Below are 26,385 nucleotides of genomic sequence, written 5' to 3'. Positions count from 1 at the left end.
AAGTGAAGGCCTATTCTATTCTTGCAGAACAGTTCCTTCTGCAAATCTTCTCTCCAGCAGAAGGATAGAGCTCCAAACCAGCATAAGTAAGAATTCCTGAGAGCTCACTATCTGCTACGGAGATGACATGCCTTTAATAGCCAACAGCCCTTTATTTCTCCTATGGCAAAGCAAGAACAGAGAATATCAGTCTGCTAAATACCTGTAGGGGTTGAAGTTACTGGGATGGTAACTGATGGTGTGAATTCGCTTGTGATGGTTGGGGTGGGTATGGGCGTGGTGGTAATTGTCGTTGGTTGCCTGGGCGTAGTGGTGATGGGTACTGTTGTGCTGGTGGTGGTTGAAGTTGCAGTTGGTGTGGGACTCAGTGTACTCGTAGTCTCACAAGAAATTTCATGCCACTCGCAACAGTTTACCCTGATTTCATAATTATAGCAAAGCTGCCAAATAGTTGCATCTTGCTCCTCATTTCTACAGATTAGTCCATATGTAACGTTACACTCTACTTTCTGGCCAAGTTCCTCTAAACTCATATGGGGATTATCTTTAGCCCTGCATTCAATCTCTTCAGGAGCTTCACATATTTTGTTTCCATGTTCATTTCTTATTGCATCATAGGTTTCATAGTCACCGCCACCTTCTTCAGGTTTACTAACATCAAACCACTCAGTCCAATTACAGATTAATCCAAAGCATGGAGCTGCAAGAAAAGACAGAGATTCAGCATCTAAGCTTACAGACAACATTCTGTGAATATTAATTTTGTATTCTATTCCATTAAGGACTGGAGCAATGTGTTGCAACTTGTAATTTTTACGAGAGAAGAGAGTTCTAAAACTGGTTCTTATTATTAATTTTTTCAACATGAAGCGTCACATCAAAATGAAATCACCAGGCTGAAGCATTTGAAGGTCTGTCTTTTCTCTGTACTTACCATATTTCTGCAATTTTTAAAAAAATATTTTTTTAAATATACTTTTTTTGTAGTAGTAGACCATCTTTAATTTACCCTTCCTTTAAATGTTCCTTTGATATTTTTTAACAACTTAATTTTCTATTTCAAACTTACTTGTGGTTACTGGAGGGCTTGTAGTGGTAACTGAAATAGAAAAAAAAGATTACTCCATCATCTGCAAGCTTTAGAAAAAAATATTATAGTAGTTTTAAATATCTTAATTATATTTTTTGCTGAGGCTCACAAGACAATTTCTACTATCCTAGCAGAATATTGAGATGCTAAAATGTTTTTCAGAATTAGGAAGACACCCTGTACATTTATAGTTGCTATTTCTTCCATGAGAAATAAATCAACTCAAGGTGTTAAAAATATTTCTTAGTGTGTGATAAAACTATTCATAAGTATCACTCTACCCGTGTCAACTATAAGCCCATATACTTGCACATTCTATCTTTTCCTTATTTTCCTTAAAGAAAATAACTTTTAGATGCACATCTCTGTTGAAGATTTACCTGTGGTTGTAAGAGTACTGGTAGGAAAGGAGGTTGAAATTGTTGTAGGTGAAGATGATGTCGGACAAGGATAAGTGTTTCCAACAACTATAGAACCATTTTCTGCACAAATGTATGTTATACATATGTTGCCATCCCGTATTTGTGCCACAGTTTGACCCACTTCATAACTCGTTCCATTGATGACACAAGGACACCCTGCAAGAAAGAGCTTTACTGTGCAATTTTTCTACTGCCAGGTAAGAGACAGATAAAATACTTACGGACAAATAAGCATTTACATGAGTTATGCATGCTCTTTTCAGAGCCATACCTGGAGCTTAGATCTAATACATCACATTAATTTATCTTTACATTTAGAGGGACTTGAAAACATTTTTAATAAAGTGCAGCATAAAATGCTTGGAAGAACAGGCTTACCAACCAGGTTTTAAAATGTTCTGAGAGAATAACAACTGCAATTTACTATCTGGCACTTTTCTATAATAATACATGTTCTGGGAGTGCAAACTCATGTTACAGTGAAATCCATTAGTTTGGATATGGGACATAGGGAGAAAGAATAAAGCGACATGAGAAAAAACTTGAACAATAAGTACTAACAACAAAGTTTAACAGAAGTGCTGCCCAATTTTCTTTGGCCACAACTTTCACTTGCATTGCAAAGAATTATTCCAAATCAGTACTAAGTCTTTTGTAGAGACAGACATAGCAGTTCTATGCATTTTTTTCTTTTTATTTGTAAAAAAACACAAATGTTATTTACCTGGGATTGGTTGACACTGTATGGATCCCGAGGGGCCACAAACACTAAAAGCAAAATTTTCAAGAATTAAAAAGTTGCAGATGTTTTATGGCATCTGTTAACAGAGCCAAAAGCACAGAAATGTAGAAATTTCTCACTTGATCTTCATTTATACTACTGGATATTTTTCTGGGTATAATATTTCCCAGTATTGCCTATCATTATTTCATTCAAACTGAGTCATCACTTTCATGCTTTAAGTACAACATCTTAAAACTATCATGAACTGCTTTGTATTGCAAATTGCAATGGTGCAATAATAACAACTTTTTCAGAGCAGTGAACTTATAGCTAGATCAAAGTTTTTTTGTCTCTGGTCATCATGTGGAGCCATAGATGTCAGTGTTATTATTAGCAAGTCTCTAGAAATGAGCAGTTAGGACTCAACTATCAGTTTCAGGACTAGTACAGATCATTTCAGATTACAGTGATTTTGAAATCCCAGTTTTAAGTGAGAATGCAAGGCAGAGTAACTCCTCTCTTCCCGAAGAGTCATGACGATCAAAAGGTTGCTGTAGAGACACACCCGGGTTTCATGCCATTATATCATTTATGACACATCAATGAGTATGTTTAATGAATTTGCTAATATATTTATTATAATGACACTATCAACTAGAAATTTTTTTTTATGCATTTGGAAAATTTTGAATGAAAAGTTTAGAATCTATACATGCTGTGAATGCAGCATTTTTTGAGTTTAAGTCTCAACTGGAATAAATGGCATTGTTCCTCTGATTTGTATAGATAAATGGTAGAATATACCAGCTCTTCAGCTGAAGTTGCATCTCTATTTTCTTGAGGCCTGGTTAAGTAAGTGAGGGGCTCAGCATACATAAATTCTTTCCTGAATGGCTGCAAATGTTTTTGCATTTTTTATATACCATTTTTTACAGTTCTCTTCTGTGGGTATTTCGTTTCCAGGGGGAACATGAACTCCATCAATGTAACACCAGCATTGATCTTCAGGCACACATTCCTTTGTCTCTTCATTATAAACAGGCTTGTCCTTAGGGCATCTGGGGTAACAACCTGTTGATGACAAGTAGAACAGTATACAGGATGAAGAAAAATATAAAGAGTAAACCCAGTGATAGGATACCTTCTGAAGGTAAATGATTCTCACTGAATCAAGCATAGTGAAAGAAATCAAAAATTTCCAATTCAAATTAAGCCTTGGACAATTAGTCTTTCCAAAAGACTTAAATCAAGCAATTCTCATTGATAATACTGGGGTGAGGAGGATTAAATAAGAGTTTAGTAATGAAAACTAGGGAATTTGCTTTTTCCTAATTCAAGATCTTTGAGAAACACCTAATTTATATTAATTTCTATGGGCAGCTAGTAATTTTCAGAAATGGAAACATCCCAATTTTTCTACAGGTATTGAAATGTGATCACTATATCAATAATACTTTTGTGAAGAGTATGGAAGTGGATTCATTAACAAACAGGTTTTTCACTACATTTATTGGAACACTAGACCTTGTTTATGTGCCTTTAATAAAACATCTCCACCACAAACAGATAATTTATCCGCATTTTTCTGTACCCTTGGCCAGTGACTCAAACCCCACCTGCAAGAGATTGTTTATCAATTCTCATTGCATTTTTCATGTAAATACACTTTTAAAAAAATATTGTGTCCTGCTTCCAAATGAATTCTCATAAAATCCAATTCTTGATTACATAAAGTCCTCTTCTATACTGAACTGGAGTTCTAAATAGCCTATAAACGGAATGACCATGTAATTAACTGGTACTTAGAAGTCACTTCACACTGCCAGACTGTACTAAAACAGTCCTAACAAAAGTAAGTGTGCTCTGTATTTCCATTGAAGAGAAAAACAAAAAATAATTTAAAAATATAATTGGATACATAATAATCTGCCTTCTGACACTTTCCACATCTTTCTAATAATCTTAGACATTCTATTTCAAAACATAGAGTTAACTTTTTTTTTTAGTATTTTGGTTAAGGTTTGTTTTGTTTTGTTTTGTTTTGTTTTGTTTTGTTTTGTTACCAACAGTTGAAGGATGAAAATAGCAAAGTCAAACTCTGGGCAGTTCTTTCCTAAGCAATAGAACAAGAACAAATGGCCTCAAGTTGCACCAGGGGAGTTTTAGACTATAGTAGAAAAAAATTCTTTACTGAGAGAGTGGTCAAGCATTGGAACAGACTGCCCAGGGAGGTGGTGGAATCACCATCACTGGAGGTGTTCAAAAAACGTGTAGACGTGGCACTTCAGGACACGGTTTAGTGGGCGTGGTGGTGTTGGGTTGATGGTTGGACTTGGTGATTTTAAAGTTTTTTTCCAACCTTAATGATTCTGTGATTCTGTGTGATTCCAATCCCTAAACTGGAGATAACTGCTTCCAGTCCAGAGTGAAAAGATTGTGCCACCAAAAATGTGGTTTTTTTCTCCAACCTTATCATGTGGTAAAACAGAAGATATTTGTAAAGTCATTCATATTCTTGGATCATTGCAGTCCCCATAATGTGAAATTCCTTTTCAATTATCAAGCACGAGGACTTCCACCTACTAATATCATATCTCTACATACTTTGAGGGGTTCAATGGGATTTAAATTACTTTTGCATCCTCTAAGTGGGATGAAATGCAGAATAACCTGTTTTAGTCTCACATCTTGTCTTAAAGTCTAAACAAAAACTACAAACTAAACACAGTAAAATTGGAGGTAGCCCCAATAGCCCTCTGACACTTTGTCGTCTCGATTAAGAATCCAATATTTAGCAGCATCAGTATGTCTGATATCAAAGATATTTTCCATTTTAACAATAGGAGGATGCTGCACATTAGTCTAATAAAGTCAAGATGGAGCTGATGCATGAAGAATTATAACGTTAAAAAAAACAACTATCAGTAACTTGCTTCTTTGACATGTAAAATATTTTCTTTCTCTTGAAATGCCCTTAGGACAGGATGCAAAGTAACAATGGTGTAATAATCTTGCATGTTTCAGGATATTATCCAAGCAGAGACCTAGTTTTATGGTTGACAGCAATGTAACCATCATCCACTGATGTTAATAAATAATATTATATTATAGGCAACATTTATGTAAGACTGGAGACAAATTTAACATAGCAGGTTTAGGAACATCTTGTCAACGTGACTGACTATTCCATACTCATTAAATGATACCTGGACAAAGTTATATGAAATAAAAAAACAAAAATTACAAGGAATTTATTACCTTCCAGGTACGGTACTGAAAAGTTGGTGCTGACATTATTAATCATCCTGCACGTTGTGATATTACTGCCACAAGGCTCATAGTGCCAGTCACACTCATTACGAGGGTTGTAGTAGTCACAAAATATTGCTGATGAGACAAAAGAGAAGCTGATTAAAAACATGATTACCAGAATGCAGCTCTGATGAGGTCTTTAAAGGTACAAGCTAAATGAATCTACATGTCCAGCCAGCAAAATTTCTCTTCAGGTATAAGACCTGGATTTTCTTCTACTATGCTTAAACACAGAGTACATAAAAATTTGGGGTCAAAACTCTGGGGCCCAAGATTTTCATATTAAACACTCAAGTTGCAGGGTGAAAATGTTTGATTCAAATCACAAAAAAAAAATTTAAAGAACTAGTGTTCATTGTAATTTAAAATTAAGGGTAAACTTCTTCCCTAGCTACTAGCAAACTCCTAAAAACTCCTGCAATTTATTCAAAATAATTCTAACTTTCTGTATCACATGGGCTGAGAGTCACCTCCAGCAAGCCAAGAGCAAGTATATGAGATATTATGAATCCAACTTAAAACAAAATTCCTCTTAGATGACTATGGACAGAGGAAGGAGCTTTTATAAACTTATATATCAGACCTGACTGAAACTTACAACTTCTGTTTCACTGACTTCTTACACTTAAAAACTGTAACTAGCCTTAATTCCAAATCAGAATGAATTTTTAAAATTTAAAAATTTATACTTCTGCCACTTAGAATCTCAAAATTTTGTTTTGAGCGCTTTTTGGGGAAATATTAATTTAAATATTATTTTACATTGTTTTATGACATACTGGTGTGAACATTAGCACCACTAATGGACACTACTTAGTATACTCAATACTGATTAGGTTCTATGCATTAGGTTCATCTACACAGGAGTACTTCCATATACTTTTCCTAAAATCAAATTCTAAATAATTGGAAAAAACAAGAGAGGAAAAAGATAACAGGAGTTGCAGTTCACTGATCCTTATCAAGCAAAATGGAAGGGTGACTTGAAACCTAGCCTTAATACCAAAAAAGAAAGAGAGAAAAGAAAAAGCAAAAGAGAAAAAAAGCAAAAGTGAAAAAGAAAAAAAGAAAAAGAAAAAGAAAAAGAAAAAGAAAAAGAAAAAGAAGAAGAAAAAGAAAAAGAAAAAGAAAAAGAAAAAGAAAAAGAAAAAGAAAAAGAAAAAGAAAAAGAAAAAGAAAAAGAAAAAGAAAAAGAGGAAAAGTGAAAGAGAGAGAAAAAGATAAAAAGGAAAAGGAAAAGAACATTAATAAAAGATAAGTGAAATATACAGATTTGCTAGTTCTGTTCATTCCCTGATATGCTGTGAAAATAAATTGCATTACATAGCCAGCACGACCTTGCAGTAGTGGTGTTAGTGATTTATTTGGTAGGCCTTCTGACAGCAGCCAGAAAGATACAGTTGTGTTTAACTGTTACTCACGGCATATATCAGGAGTTCTCCAGAAAACACAGGCCTGAGCCTTGGTACATTCCTGAGCATATGCAGCAACTGCAGAACAGAAGCACTCACAATCTCCACCACTGTCACAAGAGCAGGCATCATGAACACAAGCTTCATAGAAAGGAATTGGGTCCACCTGTTGGGGGAAGAAATGATGACCCAGTTCATCTCCAAATTTGTTTTCAAACTAGTAAATGTGGGAGATGTCTTGAGATATGGGAATTGAGTTGAGGAGGAATGAGATTGTTTCTAAGAATTACCAAATCCCAAACAAACATTATAGACTTGAACTGCTTAATGTATTTTGGATAATAATAAAGTAATATAGTACTTTCATAATTGGCTATGACTGAAAAAATAAAATAAGAGTCCTTGGCAGTGCCCACATTGTCTAACAGGGTTCCATTTTACTGCTCTCAAAGCCAAGTTGGACTGATTCTAATGAAGTCCTGTCTTTCAGCGAGCTTTGCCAACCAAGCAGTGAGCAATATCAGAAAGGCTGCACTTCGCAGCAAAAATGAAGCAGAGAATTTTGTGCTTGCCAGTTTTTGGAGTTTATACAAGGACACATTAGCAAAACATTTCCAAATTTTTGCTTGGGACTACAAGAGGAGAAACAGACTGGACTTTAGCTGCTGAAGGAATCAACACAGAAACACATATAAAGTTAATTAAATTAATAATTCTGTGTGACTCTTCCACTGTGAGTTAAGAACAAACTGTTGTTAATATTACCATACTTCAGGAAGGAGACAAATAGAGAGGCATGCGGTCTGTGCGCTCTGCCCTGGAAGCTGTGGGCCTGCCATAGCGTATGCTATGGCAACTTGGAGGCACGATGCTAGCAGCCGAGCCCGTCTAAACTACGCGATGTCAGTGGTTTCCAAGAAGACCCCTTCTGTGGATTGAATATTACATGGAGCGGCGGTCTCTTCAACAGCCACCTTTCCAGTATGGTATGCATTTCTGTCAGAAGACGGGTCTGATCATCACAAGGCCTTTCGGAACTTTTGACAGTATCTCAAGAGATGGTGCAACTGCTGCACACACAGACCTGTTCAGGCTGGATTTCTGAAGTTAGCTTGCATGGCAGTAGCAGTGAAACTGTGGTGATGAGTACGGGCTCGTACAGCCAGGGCTGGCACCACTACTGACACAGTCCCGATGCCACGGGTACTCAAACTACTTTGACTAAGGCTAGCTGAACTGTGCTGGCACCTGCAGCTGTAGTGAAGACTTAACTGAAGATCACTCTATTTAACCATCTCTTCATTCATTTCTGATGATCTCTCTGCTTCTGCAGTAACAGAAATGCACTGTGCTGTCCCATCACTTACTGCCCTTTACAAACCTTGGAGTGACAAATTTTAAAGACTTCGCTCCGGATGATGCTGCATTCTTTCTCTGCCCAGGACTTCCGATGTGGGTTCACATCACAGGGTTTAATCTCTTCTGTGACATCCGGGCATGTGGAAGACTGTTTCCAGGAATTCCCAAAGTTCAGAGCATTAGTCTCCTGCAGCCCATTCCTTGTTGTAAAGTCATTGTTAGATTTGTCATCGAAGTTGCCACACAGACCACACACTTTGCCCTGGAAAAGAAAATTAACATATCCACAGCTTTTAAATATACCATGTAAGTGAGAAACAGACTCCAGTAATGTAAGAGCGAAATGTTGACATTAAAAAGGACAACTGACTGTCCCTGTAAATGACATATTTTCATCTTTAATTCCAAATAATTTGTACATAAAGTAAGCCTTTATTTGTCTGTATACTCAGCAAACTATTCAGCTGCCATGTCTTCCCTCCTTGAAACCAATTATAGCTAGTGTATTTCCACGTCTCTGTGGCAGCCCTTCAGCCAACTTCTAACACTAAAGAGTGGCTAAGCCTCTTCTAGCTGAGAATAATTAATTTATTTTCCATTCTTCTCAATTTATTATAACTCAGCTATTAATATAAGCCTGAGGGAATTTTATTCTGCTCAAAACTCTTTTGAAAAAAAACAGGTTTTTTCAAAGAAAATGGAAAGCTTCTAACATAATGAGTACCATTTCTTCATCCATAGAAAAAAATGACAGGGATTCCTTTTTCTCAAAAGAAAGAATGTAGCAACTTATCCACAATAATGAATTTTTGGTAGTGATATTTAAGGTCAGCCCCCTCAAGCAACAGTATATCCCTGTTTATACAACCCTGCACCTCCTCATTCAGCCAAATGAATTCAGTACTCTATAATTCAGCATGCTGATTTTCAGAAATCAGAACCATCTCCACACATCGCATAGGGAGTTTGGTTTTAACTCCGGGCTGAGATTCCGCGCAAGTTTCCAAGTGCATGTCCAGTCAGTTCACATCCCCTAAATTACTTTGGATGCTTGGCTCTTAACATTCACAAAGTCAGAATGCCTTAGACGTTTAGCTTTGTTGCAATCATATGCTATGCATTGACTGCAATGCATTGTGATGCACTGTCAGGAACACCAGTGGCACATCTGCAAGCTGTGATAGTAATAATGCAAGCTAAACATCAATGTGCAGAGAATTAAACACAGAGTCAGAATAAAGGAACATTTATGTTTCCTCATGTCATTTATCTATCCAGACTATTATTTCAGAAAAAGACAGACAGGTCCTAACTTTGTAATCCGGGGTCAGCTTGATGAAAACAGTAGTCTTCTTATCCCAGATAAGCATCACACCATTGCTAGCCTCAATAACAATGTAGAGGCCTACTGTCCTGTTCCAATAATGCACATCATCACCAATATCTCGCTGAATTTCTTTATAATCCTTGTTCTCCAATTTCAGTTCTGTTTTCTGAAAGATAAAGAGAGAAATATTATAACACTAACTTTTATGATGAGACAAAATATTAGACGCTTGTAACAATCCAAGTCATTCTGCAACCAATAGCTCAAAGTCTGGGATGACTTTCCAAGATGACAGAAAGTGGTGTAACACCTTTGTTTCAGTACCTGAGAATCTACACCTTTACAGATTAATTTGATAGGGCCTCTAACCTTTAGTTGTTATAGCTGCTTTTAGGGATATAGCTTTGGACCATTACTTTTTTTTTAAATACTTGAATGCTGATATATCCTCACTAAGTACCATTACTCACCCCTAGAAACATTTTAATAGCCTTTGAGCAGGTGACTCCTGTAGTTCCACAAATGACATTCTCTGTGATGATACTGAAGGAGCCGCTGGAATTTTTGTCACCACAAAAATCCTATTGAAAAAGGAAAAAATGAGCATAAGAAAATTAGGTAGAATATTTAATTTTTAGTTCAATCTCATAATAATTACAATCATTTAAATCTCCACAATGTATAAATCATTACAGCTGCTTCGTATGTGATTTCCTACTATGTATGTAGGATTATTTTTACAGACACACAAACATATGCACATACATCTCTGCATACATATAAACAGTCAATACAGTCTCATGTGTGGCAAAACCTGGGAAACAAGTGGGACAATAAAACAAAATGAGGAATATATCTTTAGATATAAATCTATTTTTTGTAAACTTACAATTTTGATTTATCTCACAACTGATAACGAGCTGTTAGCTCTCACTGTAAAATAGTCCTGTTACATACAACTTATGACCACTGTATCAGAAAAAAAAAGCATTCACACCGCTAGCCTGCACTGAAAATACAGAATTTATCTTGGCAGAATCTGTAAACACCTCAGGAATAGTGGTGGCAGAGAATAAGGAATGACAAAAACAAAGAGGAAAGCAGATCTTCAAGGCAACTGGATGCTATTTCAGCCCTCCTGATGAGCATTACCTGACTAGCCACATATTCACAACTCCCATCAAAGTCATAGAATTTTCCATCAAAGGTGATATAATGGCCACTTCCATATATCATACAAGTCCCATAGCACACATCTTTAGTGCAGCTCCAAACCCCTTTTTGGCAGGTACTAGAAGAGAGCAGAAGAGTTGAATTTTCATATCTCACCAAGAGTGTTTGGAAAACTGCAGAACAAACCAAGCAGCTGCCTGATACAACGTGATAATGTGCACGATACCCATTTCAGTATTACAGAGTGTCTTAAGTCTCAACTTCAATAGTTTAGCCTTTTTTTTTAAGCCTATAACCTGATTTTTAACTCTGGCCAACAACATTTTTTTATGTCTGACTGTTTATATTTAAAAAATGAGTGCACTTTAACAATAAGAGATGTATACTTGAAAACAGAGGTAGCTATTACCCCAATATTTTCAGCACAATCTGTATTTCCTCAGATAGCAAAAAGTATGCCTGAAAATATATTTGCAGCTATCACAACCACTGTAGTACATAAGCTTAGACATAACTATTAATTTACTGCATAGAATATATTCTACATGAGAGTATAAAACTATAACTTACCAGGTGTTGCAGTCCACTGTTATCTTCTGCCCAGGAGAATACCACTGGTTGTTATGAATGCATGGGCAGTCCTTCTCCTCAACACAACCCCCTCTCCCATCATCAAATAGACCTTCAGGACACACACAGCCTGAGACACACTCTGCCTGGAACTAAGGAATATAAGGAGAAATTGTTACTTTATGAAAAACATTGCATTTTTCTTTTACTTCTTCATAAGCACTCTGGTAGCAACAGCATTTATAACAAAACAGCCTAATATTGACTAGTTTTATAAGGTTTTTCTCTCTAGGTTTCTAAAGTTTTTCTTTTCTTTTTTGGTTTTCTAAGAACCCAAATCATATTTCGCTTGGAGGTATGACTCTACTGAAGACACAGTAAAAAGAAAAAGGAGAGGGAAGCCATAAAGAGGATCATCATGAAATTGGCAACAGAGTAATATCATTGGGGAGAAAAGAAAGGAAGATTAAACCAAAGAGAAATAAACTGTTAGTTACAACTGCATTGTCTATGTTTCACTGTGTCATTTAAAGAATACAGAATAAAGCCAACATGACATGGAGAACAATTGAATACATACATGATCAGTTTGAGGAGTATGACAGCTAAGTTGTACAGGAGTTTGTGATGTCCACTCTGGGGATGCGTTGCAGTCAAAGTACATCTTATTGGAAGAACATTCTGTTGCATCTGAAAAATATATTGTTGGTTTAGAAGAAATAAGAAAAGGCAGAAGAAGTGTGTGTGAAAGATCATAGTTACTGAGACAGAAATCACAGGGTATGTCTATTCTTATGAAAAAAAGAGGCTCAGTGAAGACAGAACAAAGTGAAAATGCGTAACTTTCACATAAAGGGAAAAAACAAACATGCAAAACAAATAAGTGGACAATTCAAATTGAAAGAATAAGTTTGGAGGTTGGGTTATGGTTTTTATTTTGTTTTACTTTATAGAATATCACTTACTTTCCATGTTTATTGCAACTGATGTACACTGGATCTTTGCATTTCGGCAAACACTAGAAGAGAAGTGAAGTAAATAGAAATTTAAAAAAAAAAAAAAAAGCTCAGTGTCTTAAATTTCAATCTAAGGATTTGTTTATATAAGTTTGAGAGTGTTTATCAGAGATGTCCTGCATAATTTCTACTGATATTTCAAGATGAACTCTACTGAAGCGCATTCATGAGTTTTCACTCGGAGAAAAGGTGTAGCAAGATTTTAGGCATAATGCACAGAAAGGTTACGTTTTAAGCAATGGCAGCTATTGCATTAATCCTTAATACTATGCTTTTTGATGACTCAGGAAACAAATAATAATGAAACAGATAATAATGATAATTTAAATCAAAGCCTTCATTTGGATACACAGTATATTTTCATGCCTATTCAACTCATATACTGCAAATTTGTTGGCCTGTATGCTTCATTTGCCTTATGCGAGAAGGAAGTATTTCAGTGTGCATTAATGATTCATGCAGCAAACAGTTGTCAGTTGTTCATGATAAAAAATACCAGAATCTGAAAGTTGGTTCCAAAAGCCTATGCTGCAGTAAATACATATCAAGGGGACCTTCCCCTAGTGGAAAACAAAAGCAATCAGTCTCTGACAGAAAAGTAAACAGCAACATAACATTATAGCTGGCCTTTTATCTTCCTTTTACCTCTCTGCTCAACAGAGCCCTATTAACAGTGCAGCTTCAGAGTAAACATTTATCTGTGAAGGCCAGTATTCACACCTCCAAACAAAGCTGCACTTCTCAATTACTAGTAAATTATATTGCAACTTTGCTTTGCTCAGCATGAAGACGGTGTGAAATGTATTACAGATGTTCATTAAAGCACCAAAAAATCTAAGCAGCTTACACGTAATAAGCAAATTTTGAAAGGGCTTTTATCCCCACAAACAGGAAGCCACAATAAAACATACCAACGTTCTCCATCTTTTGTGACATATTCCCCCGGTTCCAGGTATGATCCCTTGTAATAACATGGGCACTTGGAGATGGGCACACAGGTATCCTTGTTATCCAAGTATGTATTATACGGGCAGCCACAGCCATCCACGGGAGCAAAGTTTTGCAAGCAGTGCTTTTCGCCATCAGCGAGGGAACGACAGGTTTGCTGGCACATTGTAAGATTGTAAAGGAAGATTTGATTTCCTGGGCAAGCAGACACTTCACTAGCTGGAGGAAAAATAAACTGATAAATAAAGGATGCAGGATGGACAATTTAAGCTTGACATTTCTGTTTTGGTTTCTTTGGCTGTGCAACATGTAATGGTAAAAATACTCCCTTAGATTTTATAAAGGTACAAAATCACCATAAGTCACGAGTAATGCTAGCCTAACGTTGTTTACAACTTGTTTACAAGTTGAAGACTTCTTTTTAACTGCTACTAATAGTTTCTACTTTCATACCCATTTTTGTTTCAAATACTGATAATCAGAGACAGAGCATAATATAATAAACTCCTAGTCTCAACAATACTGTACTGTTGATGAAAACCAAGCACGAGGATAAAAAAAGACACTGATAAGCAAAGACAATGTAAAAGACATGATGGCTGGGATTCCATTAGTCAAAGATAGAAACAGCATTATTATTTAAACTGGGGAAAGAAGGTGAAACTGAAAAATATTTCTTTCTACTTTTAAATATGTCATGAACAAACAAGAGCTAAAGAATATAACATGAGTTAGTAAACATTATAAGCATCTTTTCTTTTAAGTCTATTAGGCATTTCTAAGGTACTCCAAATCCCTTAACATTGAGATCACTGACAACCAAATTCAGAGAGAACCCACTTGTTTCTCATGGCTAATTAATTCCACTGGGATTACAGTTTCACTACTTACTGCAGACACTTTTTCTCCAGCCTCCCAGTATGATCCCCTTGAAAGCACAGGCTCTTGAGTAAGAGGACAGGGCAGCACACAAGCATTCTTCATTATCTTTGCAGAGGCAGGTGTCATATTTACATTTCTGAAAAAAAATCCAAAAGAGTCAGCCCACTGGAAACCAATGGGCAATTGCAACTCAGTTGCTATGAAATATCTTGTGTCCTTTTTCTGATGTTGTTTTTATTAATTCCCATGATCAAGGAACAATGTAAGGAATGGACAAAGACCAGAGACTGAAAGTGCTGCTCCATTTCATACACAACGAAAAGGTTTGGATGCTTATCCTAACCTAAGCCAAGCCTCTTGAACCTTCAAAAAGCAGCCAGCCTCCTAACAACACCTTTCTTGAAGGATTTTGACACCATTCTTTCTCAGTTACAACTTAGAAATGCAGAGATCCATAAAAACTAAAAATCATAATGGCAAAATATTAACCAGATCTATGCAGACCTTAATAAAATTTTAGCTCAGAGATCCAGGTATGAGCAAAGACTTAGGAATTTCTTCTTTCTTTCTCAGGTAAGCCTCACTTAACACTCAACAGTGATGAACACAGGGGAAAAAGAAACTATGGAGATTCTGGCATGAAAATGATTTGGTGCTACCTTCCAACTAATACAGGAAACAATAAATATTTACCTTTTTTCTTTTTCTGACTTAACAGCTACTAATGTGTAAGGGTAGACTCAAACATCCAATCCAATAAAAATGTACATTAAATACAAAACTTAAGAAACCAGAAGAACAAATTTACCTTTTTCTTCAGCAGCACTCCATAAGAATCTCATCATAGGAGATACTTTGGATGCATGCTATGCTGCCTCTGTTAATCACTGCAGAATCTTCACCAGCTCTTATGGGCAAACTATTCAGTAATGTCTCAAATGTTTGAACAATGATAAATGTCTACAGTCTACAGTCATCTGTCTCAAATAAAGCGGTACTAAAAAGAGTGCAAGATTACAATACCTTATAGTATTCTGAAGGATCAATGACTAAGTGACATCTTGCAAAAGGACCCCCTGATTTTTTCAGCAAGGAACACCAATGCTCAGCATAATTTGCTGCAAAAAAGAAGCAAAATTAAATTATATCATTATATTCATTACATTCACTTATCTTCCTTGTGCCATGTCTAGTTATGTTGTCATAAAAATGCAATGCAACAATACAAATGAGAGAACTGTGTGCACTTTGGGGAGTGTGGAAGCTACGTGCAATCACTGTACATATATTTTTATTCTCTAATTCAGTTATCTAGCAGTAGACACACAATCATAAAATGAAAAATCATATCCTACTGCTGCAACTTCTCTTACATGGAATTGTGACAGCCCTTTCCATTTGGGGACCATAAAGCTAAGTTAAACATAAGAATAAATAATACTATGAAATAGAAGCTGCCTTTGCACATAATATAAATTAATGACCTTATTTCCCCTACCTTCCAGCTCAGGATTCCTCTACAATCACCCTCTAAACTTTCACTTCAATTTGATGGGAAATCAGTGCTCATATATATACATAATTGCAGAAATTAATTATTCATTTGACAGTCCTCTAAAAAAACTTCAATGCCACACTACAAGTCTTACACACCTGTTGCAGTAATATACAGCAAACGCTACTCATTCTGGCAGAAGCCAACCATCTGACTTAATAGTGTGCTTACCACTTTCAATGCTGAGACTGCAGGGGTCTTCCAGTTTTTCTACCTGGTCTGTACAGGTGGACTGAGCTTTCCATGTGTTAGCAAAGGCAGATCCTGTAGCTTCTACCAGCCCCCTGGTTGTTTTAAAGTCATCCCCTTCCATTCCGTTAAAGTTTCCACAAAGACCTATTGAAAAAGAAGGTAAAAATTTTACCTGATTATTACTCATTTTCATTCTAAAATGTCAAAGGGAAAGGGACAACCGATCACAAATATTACAAATGGAAGTTCATACAGCTGATTATTCCACCTCAATATTTATGCATCCTATAAGAACTGAAGATTTAGGAGCCCTATTTTAAATCTTTAACATCTTGAGAAGAATAGTCCTGATGAAGATACCTCTGCCTCAGGAGATCACCACCCTAATCTGTATCTTTTATGTTTTCTGATGATATTAAAACCACAAAATGCACCAAAAGCCTGGTTTTGTGGACAGTTAAAATTAAACTGAATACAAAATTAAGGAATATTCTAAGAAACATTCATGTACTGGCACCAGGGTGATAGGTCATTTCAATAAAAACGCATTTCTAGTTTTCTTGAGTCAATTCTCTTCCAGTGTTTTTGGTTTCTGCTTTTAGTTTCCTCTTCTGGAATCAAGAAGTAGCACACATTATCAGTCATGTAAAGAACACATGACTACACCTGTGGAACAACATGGCTTTGCTTCCCATTTAAATAGTCACTTGCCTTGAAGTTTTCCTTGGACTGATTGATCCGCAGTCACAAACAGCTGCATGACTGGAAACAACTGGATCTGCAGCTGAAGCCCAAAAGATGTTTGTACAACAAGGTAGTAGGAAGATGGCTTGAATACTGAGAAGCTGGCTGAAAAACAAAACAGGAACTGTGCAGTAAACACACACATAGACTACTGAACAAAGCACTACTTATTAGATTCTAAGGTATCACCTGCCATGAAAACTCTGAGATCAGGACCAGATTAACAATTTTTTTCCTCTAAAAATCACTGGCCAACAGTTGGTCCCCACTAACTTAACAAGTTGATTACCTATAATGACTCTTCCCTGGTATCAGAACCAAATTCAGATTTTCTGCAATACAGTTTCAGTGCTAACTTGTTAATCCTGAGCAATCTGAAGAGAAAGATATTTTCTGAGAAAGTATTATCCCAGCACAGCTGCATAAAATAAGTAATAGGCATGTCTCTACAGGCCAATACGTAGCTAAATACTGCTACCAATAAAATGTTAAATGCTTATATATAAGTTAATCAAGCCATTACAGAAAAATCAGCAGAACTGACATACAAAATCAACATAGTGGAGGAACTAGGCTTCCTAATTAGAATCATAGAATATATTGACTTGGAAGGGACCCATAAGGGTCATCCAGTTCAACACCCTGCTCCTTGCAGGACTACCTAAAACTAAACCATATGACTAAGAACATCATCCAGACACTTCTTGAACTCTGGCAGGCTTGGTGCAGTGACCAGTTCCCTTGGGAGCCTGTTCCAGTGACTGACCATGATCTCAGTGAAGAACCTTTTTCCATTTGAACTTCCCCTGACGCAGCTTCATACCATTTCCTCGTGTCCTATCACTGGTCACCAGAGAGAGAAGATCAGCACCTCCCCCTTTGCTGCTCCTCTTGAGGAAGTTGTAGACCACAATGAGGTCACCCCTCAGCCTTCTCTTCTCCAAGCTGAACAAACCAAGTGGCCCCAGCTGCTCCTCACAAGTCTTTCCCTCGATACCTTTCACGATCTTGGTCGCCCTCCTCTGGACACTCCGTTTGATGTCCTTCTTATATTGAGGTGCCCAAAACTGCACACAGTACTTGAGCTGGGGCCACACCAGTGCAGTGTAGAGTGGGACAACCGCCTCCCTTAACCAGCTAGCTATGCTGTGCTTGATAAATCCCAGGACACAGTTGGCCCTTCTGGCTGCCAGGGTACACTATTGACTTGTATTCTACTTGCTGTCACCCCGAACACCCAGATCTCTTTCCACAGGGCTCTTCTCCAGCTGCTTATCCCCCAGTTTGTATATATAACCAGGATTATACCATCCCAGGTGTAAAATCCGGCACTTGCTCTTCCCGAGTTTCATACAGTTGGCAATTGCCCAGCTCTCTAGTTTATCCAGATCTGTCTACCCTTGAGGCAGTCCACAGCTCCTCCTAATTTAGTATCATCTGCAAACTTACTCACTGTACATTTGACTCCTGTATCCAGACCATTTATAAAACCATTAAAGAGCACTGGCCCTAAAAGTGAGCCCTGGGGAGCCCCACTGATGACTGGCTGCCAGCCTGATATAACCTCATTTATTATAACTCTTTGAGCCTGACCTGTCAGCCAATTGTTCACCCAACGTATTAGGGATTTGTCTAGCTGTGTGCTGGACATTTTGTCCGGAAGGATACTCTGAGAGACAGTATCAAAAGCTTTGTTAAATTCCCCCCAAAAAAACATCTACTGGCTAACCAATTTCTTATAGCAAAGCTATTATTGTATGCTTTATTTATCTATTTAGTCTACTTATTACATGGTCTATTTTATTGCCTAGAGCACTTTAATTTCTGTAAACTGTCAGCTACACACTGTAATTGGTTTTGCACAAGCATTCATGAATGTATCCTCTCATGAATACTTGTCCCTTCAGAGAAAGAATTACTTTTTTGCAAGTGACTTGCCATCTGCAGACAAGCGGGTAAATAAGAAGCAATACATACTGTGTCGGTGTGTTACCTGAACATATCTAAAAAGGAGTGATAAAGAGAAGTTCTACATTCCTTTCAATAGTTACTCCCAGAGCTCACAGCTGCTGCCTGATAGTGACCTTCCACCAGAAGTTAGGCTCATAATTTAGGTGATCTGAGTCAGCTTCTGAAAGTGTCTGTCTAAATTCATTGATTATATAAAAAGATGGTAATGTCTCAAGTGAGGTGGGAAGATGAGAGGGTGCTACACAGCACATCCTTCTTTCCTGCCCTCATTGACCAGAAAATATAGCAGTTACCTTCTGCCAGGCTTTTTTCTCACAGGAAAAAAAACAAGCATGGGGAAGAAGAGGAATGGGGTTAACATGCCTGAGCCTCACCATGACCAACCCTCATCATGACTGAAAGCCAGGACATGCCCACACCATGTAGCCAGACTTGTAAAATGCTAAATATCCCTCTTTATAGGCAGGTTAAGTTTTCTGCTTTAATTTCAAGCCATGACAATTTTTCTTTCCCAACCTACATGCCGAAGTGTATTCAGGATATATGAAAAAAGCAAAGGGATTTTTTTGCAATCATCCGCTCTATACAGTCAGTCTGCCCATGAAATTCTCAGTGACTACTATTACATCACATTCAACCCCAAGTTGTTCCAAATTCTGAACAAATCTCATATGCGTCTCTTCCACATTTGGCTCTGAAAAAATACACCTCCACATGAGAATTCAGGTGTGTGACACCTGACACACAAGGCCATGTCCCTTACCTGACACATGAGGCACATTCACTGTCATCTCATTCAGTAACACACTGCCATCTGATCTGAAAACCACCACCTGTATAATAGCAAATAGAATCAGTGAGGTTCCAGGTACTGAGAGGAAAAGGAACTAATTAAAAAAAAAAAAAAAAAAAAAAGAGGGGAGACATTTTGCACATTTAGACTGTGACTAGAACTTAAAATCTTTGAAAGGAAGAATTGGTCTTGCAAATTGAATGTGGCAGCAGACCTGTAGGATACAAATAAGTTTTCGTCTTGCTGTTCAGTGTTTCAGTTAAACTTGCCTACAACAATTTATAGCAGTAATGAAATGCAAAGCTCGTTTATATTGGGCACCTTGGTTTCAGTGAGTAAAAGAAAATATTGGGCCTTCAGACTCTATAGCAAGTTCGTATTCCTTATAAAAACATGTGCCACAGCTTCAGTGTTTAATATGATCTGGCATGGTAAGAAAGCAGTTTGTTAAACTCCCTTGTAAAATTCTAGTCTGTACATACAGAAACATAAAATGATGGGTTTCTGATTTGGTTTGGTTTTGTTTTATTTATGCTGGGAAGGACATGGAATACCAGAAACATGGGAGGAAAATTATGTGTACATGTATGTAAAATTATAAAATGTATGAATATAGTCTAGATATTCCCATAACAAAACTGAAAACTAAAGTGAATGAAAATACAAATATTTAGGAAGGTTGGATTGTATCAACATTCGAAGATGGGATCTCTTCTGAAAAAGACTCAATCAGATCTATAAAATTATATCTGAATAAAGTAAAATACTGTGAGGGGAGGAAGAATGGTACTTGTACTTCCAGCCAGCCTGGAATACATTGAGAATAATCATATAGCACAGAGCAGAGAAGGAAAGAGAGGGGGAAAGTCAGCTTATCGGAATTTCATCTTTTGTTCAGTTTAGGTCTATTTTGAGTTCTCAAGGCAGAAGCCTGAGTTGTTTTTCAGCCTGTCTGAGGTACCTTATCTATTCACATTAGTGACTCCAGAAGAATTAGTTATTGCACTACAGTAAGGGAAATATGCTAATTTTCAACATATCTAGCAGAACCCACAGAACACTTACGTTTTTTTTGTGATCTACTAACAGCACAACATTCTTCAAACAGGTCTGCCCATTTGTGGAGCCACAGGGAGCAAGCTCTGCCAGGAGAGCGTGACTGTCATTTACAACACCCTACAATCACAAGGAAATAAATGTCCATTAGTCCAATAAAAAACCTCACAAGATTATTTTCAAAACAAAGACTAAAGTAATCAGTTACAATAAAAATTACTATAGAATTTAGCTATTAAGACCACCGTTTCAGCACTGTCTCTGGAAGCTTTCAAACTAATTCAGTGGTATGGCTTCTAGTTCAACAAGATCTTTGTCATTCTCTAGAAGAACAGGCACCAGGTATTTGAGAGACAGATGAAGGAAATAGCTGCCTAGTTCATTTCCCTAGCTGACTTTTACTACTCAGGCACAGAAACAGCTATTACAGATCTGGCTGAGAGCTTCTAATCCTAAGAACTGCCAATTTTTGCAGTCTAGCTATCCATGCAGCCAGAGTGATCCTTTGATTTCTTATACATGAAGGACTCCACTGGTTGATGACAGTATGCATAGTCTACTATCTGACTAAGTTAACCACCCATTGCAGTAAGTCCCCAACTCCCCCCTGGGGCTATTACAGCCCATCCTGAATTTTCCAGTACAGCTTTTAGCATTTCTATTTCCCTCATCCCATAAAAATTGAATAAAACAACAATTCACAGCTGTCACATATCAGTGCATGCACACCTGTATTTACAAGAGAAAAGCTCTACAGTACCTTGGCCAACACATAGTAACAATCTCCATGGAAGGTGTATTTCTTCCCATCAAAGGTGGTAATATGGGAACCTCCTTCCACTGAACATGTGCCTGGACAGGGTAAATCTTTGCATGTCCATCTGCCTGAATCACAGGTACTATAAACAGAAAAATAATTTAAAATTGCTTCTAGTTATTACAGGAGCTGAGAGCACTGAAAGCATCTGTATACCTAGCAAAGAGCAAGATATCCTCAGGTGTTTTAAAACTGTATCTTTGACCATTTCCTTAAGATTTCCCTTCCGCCATATGCCATATGCCATAGATACAACAAAACTCTTCAGAAAATTGGTTGTATAGAAATGCAACATAAACATTAAGTTCAGAATGTTTTCAGGAAGTCTCCTCTGACTAAGTGGAAGATTGAAAAATGCAGAACCATTTACAGTCATTCAGAGAAAGGTGTATAAACAGCCATGATCCTTACCATTCTTCACATTCATTGGTAATGCTTTCTCCAGGTGAATACTCCTTTCCATGGAGTTTGCAGTGGCACTGGCTAGCAGGTATGCAGCCTTTTTCAGTAATATCATCATACACAGTTCCTGTAAAGCACAACAGTAAACTATTCCAGCTCGTTCTGAATAAGCATTCTCCACAGGAGAATTTCTCTCCAAAGGAGACATGCTCTCAGTGTGACACAGAAAGCAGAGGTTGAGATTATTAAAACTGTGGAGAACATTGTTTCTACTTTTTGTAGTATAAGACACATGGAAAACATTTTTATCCATCTTTGAAAAATCTATGTCTATCCATCTATATAACTATACACAGATTAAAAGCTTAATATATGTATACAAGAACAATCTCAGGATTTTACATGTTTAGATTTTCAGTCCCTCTGGCATACTCTGTAGACTATCATTGCAATCTTTTTTCCTGAGGTTGACAATAAATCTGAGAATTTCACTCACTGTCTCTCATTATCACTGTCTGGGCAAATTATGTCCATTGTTTCAGAATCATTCAACCTAAAAGTGTGATTTTCTACATATTAGCAGAAGTCATTTTGTTAATATGATTTAACTATAAAATCATTGATTAATTAATCAATTATGACCTTTTTTAAAAACCTCATAATTATATTACCCAAGGGGGGGAAATAAGGAGTAGCAGTACTAATTTTTAAGATATAATTTTACTACCTTTAATATTTTAGCTATGACCTCCTCTGCCAGAGCTCTTGGTTTTGTTCCATATACAACAGCTAGAATAACACTTGCCTTCAGGGCAGAAACAACCATCCATATAGTGTTCCTCGCAAAGGCTGCTGATCTCCAAGTGTGAGCAAGTATCCATGCAGGGTGAGCTGCTTTCTCTGTAGATCATGGTATCAGGACAGGTCTTGGCTGAAAGACACGACCAGTTATTTGAGTGTAAAGTCCATCATTCCTCAGAAACCACAAATCATATCCCCTACTCCTGTGAAATCAGTGGAGTCCCTAGTCAGGCTCCATCTGGCAAATCATATTTGTGTGTTTCTGAACTGCTTTCCCTGCATTTTTATATTTTCTTCTTTTGGTCTCAAATAGATCAAATTATCCCAGTCATCTGCAGCACCAGACCTTACATTTTTTTTTATGAAAACAGATTTTCTACTTGATGAAAAAGATTTCTTAAGGGTAATAGAAGAAGAAAACAGGAAGAACACAGTATGTAGTTTATTGCACTATTGGTATGAATTTTATAATATATGCCTATAGTTTTGTAAAGAAGGAATTAATTTAAATGCATCACAGTGCTACAACCATGAGATATTTATTTCTTTGTAACATTTATATAGCTGCTTACGGCAGAAGTACTGTGTCCTCCATTCACCCGGTCGGCCACCCGCATGCGAACACTGGCGAGAATACTCAGAGATGGTGCTGCAGAGGCAGAAGGAGTCCTCATTTCCATTACATGCACACTTGTCCTGCATGCAGGCTTGGATGTACATTTCCAAATCAAGACGTAACCGACAATCAGCAAATGCAGAGGAAGTCAGCAACCTTTCACACTCATCACGCTAAGGAGGAAGAGTAATAATATTTAAGACATTTGTAGGCACCTGAGCTTCTAGACACTTCCTGTCTTGTCATAAAAACTGCTGTCCTCTGAACAGCAACAGTTATTCAAGAAAGGAAGAAGAAACCATTTGCCCTGGAAGGGAGAAATTCTTCCCAGCTCCTCACACACTAACTCCCCATAGCACAAGGATGTCTCCATATAGTCATGCAAGTGAAGTTAACCACTAGGAATACTCACATGCCCATTACAGCTTGGAAGAGCCTGAGTTTCATCAGGATCTTCACATCTGGCATTGGGTTTGCTGATCTTCTGTAAATTCCCATACGTAATTGAATTGTAGCTTGTAACTATAAGAAAAAATTACAAAGAGAACTTGTTGAGCCCCAAATTGACAACAAGGAGCATCTGATACCTGGGACTCAACTGATCAAGGAAAACAGTTACTATGGTAATAAATATGCCTGTCAGACAAAGGCCTCTGCTCTGAATTATATCTATTATGTCTAAGTGTGCTTAAAAATCTAAAGTGGTAACAAGAAAAGAAGGCCATTAGAGAAAAGAACAAGATGATTCATCTGGAATAAAATAATCTTAGACCAGGAATGTAACACTGGAACATAATTTTTATTCTGGAGTAATCACAGAAATCTCTCAGGTGAAATTTGCTCTCCTGTGATGCTCCTACACACAATGCTTATCAGTCTATCTTCTGTGATAACTGTCAGTACGGTAGGATGACTCACCTCCATTGATAAACTCATTGTAGATTGGAATTCCATTGTAATCCCCACAGAGACCACATGTACGGTTATTAAATTTGCTGTCCAGCTCCACCTAGGTAATGGAAAAAACCAGAAAATAATTATCTGGAGCTTGAAGACATTCCAAAGCAAATACTCGAAAGGGAAGTTGCCAAATGACAGAAGTGATGGTGACGCAAAACTCTTAGACAAGTAGCTACTGCAAAGGAATTTTAAACACAGTTAATAAACATACAGTTAGATGCAAAAAGTAACACAGAAAACAGAAAGAAGTGATTGAAGCTTCTGTATTTCAATAATGGTGATAAAGACGAAAAAAAAAGCATTCTTAAAATCACAGGACTTTATTTTTCTCCTTTTTTTCCCTACTGGGATAAAATTTAAGTCTTGTTATAAATTAGGATGTCAATGATAGCAGTCCTTTAAAAGACAAATGAAGGAAAAGGCAGACTGGATTGTGGGGGTGCTATAGCAAAAACATTAACTATTTCTCAGAAAGCTCCTTCTCTCTTTCTTGAGACCAGTAAGATCATCTGCATGCCACACTTCTACCTCTATCACATTACAGAGAAAGGAACTTCGTGTTTTTAAAATAAGGTACTATGACTGTCAGTTGGATGAGTCAGCCTAACACTCTATCTCTGTTCAGTTCGTGAGATTCTACTTCCATTCAGTATACAGTAGCTCATTAAACCCAGTAAATACCAATAAAAAAGATTTGGATCGTACATACCATCAGGGAATCTTTCTGATTCCATATCAGAACCAAGCCTAATCTGGCGTAAACCTTGGTGTAAATGTCATTGCTCTCAATGAGCACACCAGAGCTGTAGTAAGGTGTCTTCACACTAGGAAGAAAATCAGAGACTTTGCATTAGTATAGAAACATAAGGGGTGACATGAATTTCTGTAATAAGCCAAATTCCCTACTGAATAGAGAAACCAGTTTCTGTATACTTGATCCTAGCTGCACAGGATGCCTTGTTTGAATGAGGCATAAAATCCTCTCTCTCTGACACTTGATGCAATAACTCACTGCCTTTAAAAGGCAAAGCAATTTCAGAGGCAAAGCCTCCCCGAAGGTACAGCTTTTTTAAGAAAAAACCTCAAATGCCAGATGTCTTCAACTTAATCAAAGGAATATCCATCAAAGTTGTGGTATTAACAGAGGATATTGAAACACTCACTAATAATTTATAGCAACATAAATGGAAGCTTTTCTTTACCAGAAGATCTGATAACCATTTCGGAGAGACTGAATGTTCCTTTGCAAGGATCTTCCTTCTCAAGAGAGTTCAAAAAGCACAGGCAGATAGAGGGACTGCCAACAAAAAGAATTCTGTAATTTGTTTCAGTAGTTAGTTCACTAGTTTCCAGTTGGCAAGACCAAGCTTGTTAATGGTGACAGCAAGGCATGTTAATATGACAGAAGATATTTTGCAGAAGGCTGAGCATAGATGTTTTTGTCTGATAAAGAATCAATTCACCAGATTTCTCTCCTGTTTTTGTACATCTGTCTTACAGCACACTATGTAACAAGTCATCCTGCTGACCTTCATTCAGAAATAAAGGGATTGTGGCAAGCAACCTCATCCTATAAAACCTAAAGAACTAGACTCTGTTCAAACAGAAGTGTAAACTGGAATCCAGTCAAAATAACCAGTTCATTTTCTACAGATTTACCAATATAATTGCTACTTATCAGGATTCATGTATGTCTATGCACATCTCCTCTTAACTAGTCTCTTGACTGGGGGTTTTCTAACACTGGGATTTTTCCAACCATTTACCTCAGAGCCATTATTTCTACTTTTGCCTGCATTGTTCATCCTCTGGACAATAAGGCCTTAAGAGATCATGGTTTTGGACAGGAATTATAAAACATCGGGCAGGTTTTCATTCTTCAGCTATCACAGCATGGAATATTTCTCTTTTTTTTCTAATACTAGGACATTCAATCAATCAGTGGATCAGCTACCAAAAGGCAAATTCATACATTTTCCTACTTTAGAGTTTTCACTTCAGTAGTGTGAAATGCCATTTTACGTGACAGTGCATTGTATGTCATTTAAAGAGCAATATGCAAAATTAAGTTCTACAAAAAACCTAAATCCACCATGCAGCAAAAACCTGTTCAGAAGGGATGTAATGTTTTATGAACACTACCTAAGACAAAAAGAGTCTTGGTTTAATAAAAACAATTTTTAAAGATTTCTAAACTTTGAGTTCTTTTTAAGACCTGAGTACACAATAAAGGGCTTTTTCAA

General features: G+C 37.1%; 1 protein-coding gene across 1 annotated transcript in view; it reads right to left on the bottom strand.

Moving 5' to 3' along the window:
* Window positions 1–202: 202 nt before the first annotated feature.
* The window catches only part of LOC104616439 (mucin-2-like), a gene marked incomplete at its 3' end in the record, with an annotated part of 29,064 nt that continues 2,881 nt past the window's right edge, over window positions 203–26,385 (bottom strand). Inside the window, exons 3-30 of the mRNA XM_010281451.1 lie at window positions 24,852–24,966; window positions 24,101–24,191; window positions 23,595–23,704; window positions 23,139–23,355; window positions 22,571–22,696; window positions 21,775–21,892; window positions 21,307–21,445; window positions 20,556–20,666; window positions 19,461–19,530; window positions 16,694–16,831; window positions 15,962–16,126; window positions 15,259–15,353; window positions 14,241–14,371; window positions 13,317–13,568; window positions 12,355–12,407; window positions 11,970–12,079; window positions 11,390–11,541; window positions 10,799–10,937; window positions 10,117–10,227; window positions 9,633–9,812; window positions 8,342–8,581; window positions 6,970–7,126; window positions 5,495–5,623; window positions 3,160–3,307; window positions 2,237–2,280; window positions 1,471–1,668; window positions 1,070–1,099; window positions 203–700 (exon numbers count right to left, since the gene is read on the bottom strand). Coding sequence (XP_010279753.1) covers window positions 203–700; window positions 1,070–1,099; window positions 1,471–1,668; window positions 2,237–2,280; window positions 3,160–3,307; window positions 5,495–5,623; window positions 6,970–7,126; window positions 8,342–8,581; window positions 9,633–9,812; window positions 10,117–10,227; window positions 10,799–10,937; window positions 11,390–11,541; window positions 11,970–12,079; window positions 12,355–12,407; window positions 13,317–13,568; window positions 14,241–14,371; window positions 15,259–15,353; window positions 15,962–16,126; window positions 16,694–16,831; window positions 19,461–19,530; window positions 20,556–20,666; window positions 21,307–21,445; window positions 21,775–21,892; window positions 22,571–22,696; window positions 23,139–23,355; window positions 23,595–23,704; window positions 24,101–24,191; window positions 24,852–24,966 — 4,067 coding nt within the window. The remainder of the gene's footprint in view (window positions 701–1,069; window positions 1,100–1,470; window positions 1,669–2,236; window positions 2,281–3,159; window positions 3,308–5,494; window positions 5,624–6,969; window positions 7,127–8,341; window positions 8,582–9,632; window positions 9,813–10,116; window positions 10,228–10,798; window positions 10,938–11,389; window positions 11,542–11,969; window positions 12,080–12,354; window positions 12,408–13,316; window positions 13,569–14,240; window positions 14,372–15,258; window positions 15,354–15,961; window positions 16,127–16,693; window positions 16,832–19,460; window positions 19,531–20,555; window positions 20,667–21,306; window positions 21,446–21,774; window positions 21,893–22,570; window positions 22,697–23,138; window positions 23,356–23,594; window positions 23,705–24,100; window positions 24,192–24,851; window positions 24,967–26,385) is intronic.

This window comes from Phaethon lepturus, unplaced genomic scaffold (assembly GCF_000687285.1).
Source record: "Phaethon lepturus isolate BGI_N335 unplaced genomic scaffold, ASM68728v1 scaffold9572, whole genome shotgun sequence".
In the NCBI taxonomy this organism is placed as follows: Eukaryota; Metazoa; Chordata; class Aves; order Phaethontiformes; family Phaethontidae; genus Phaethon; species Phaethon lepturus.
Note: the sequence above shows the minus strand (reverse complement) of the source record. Positions and strands in the feature narration are given on the sequence as shown.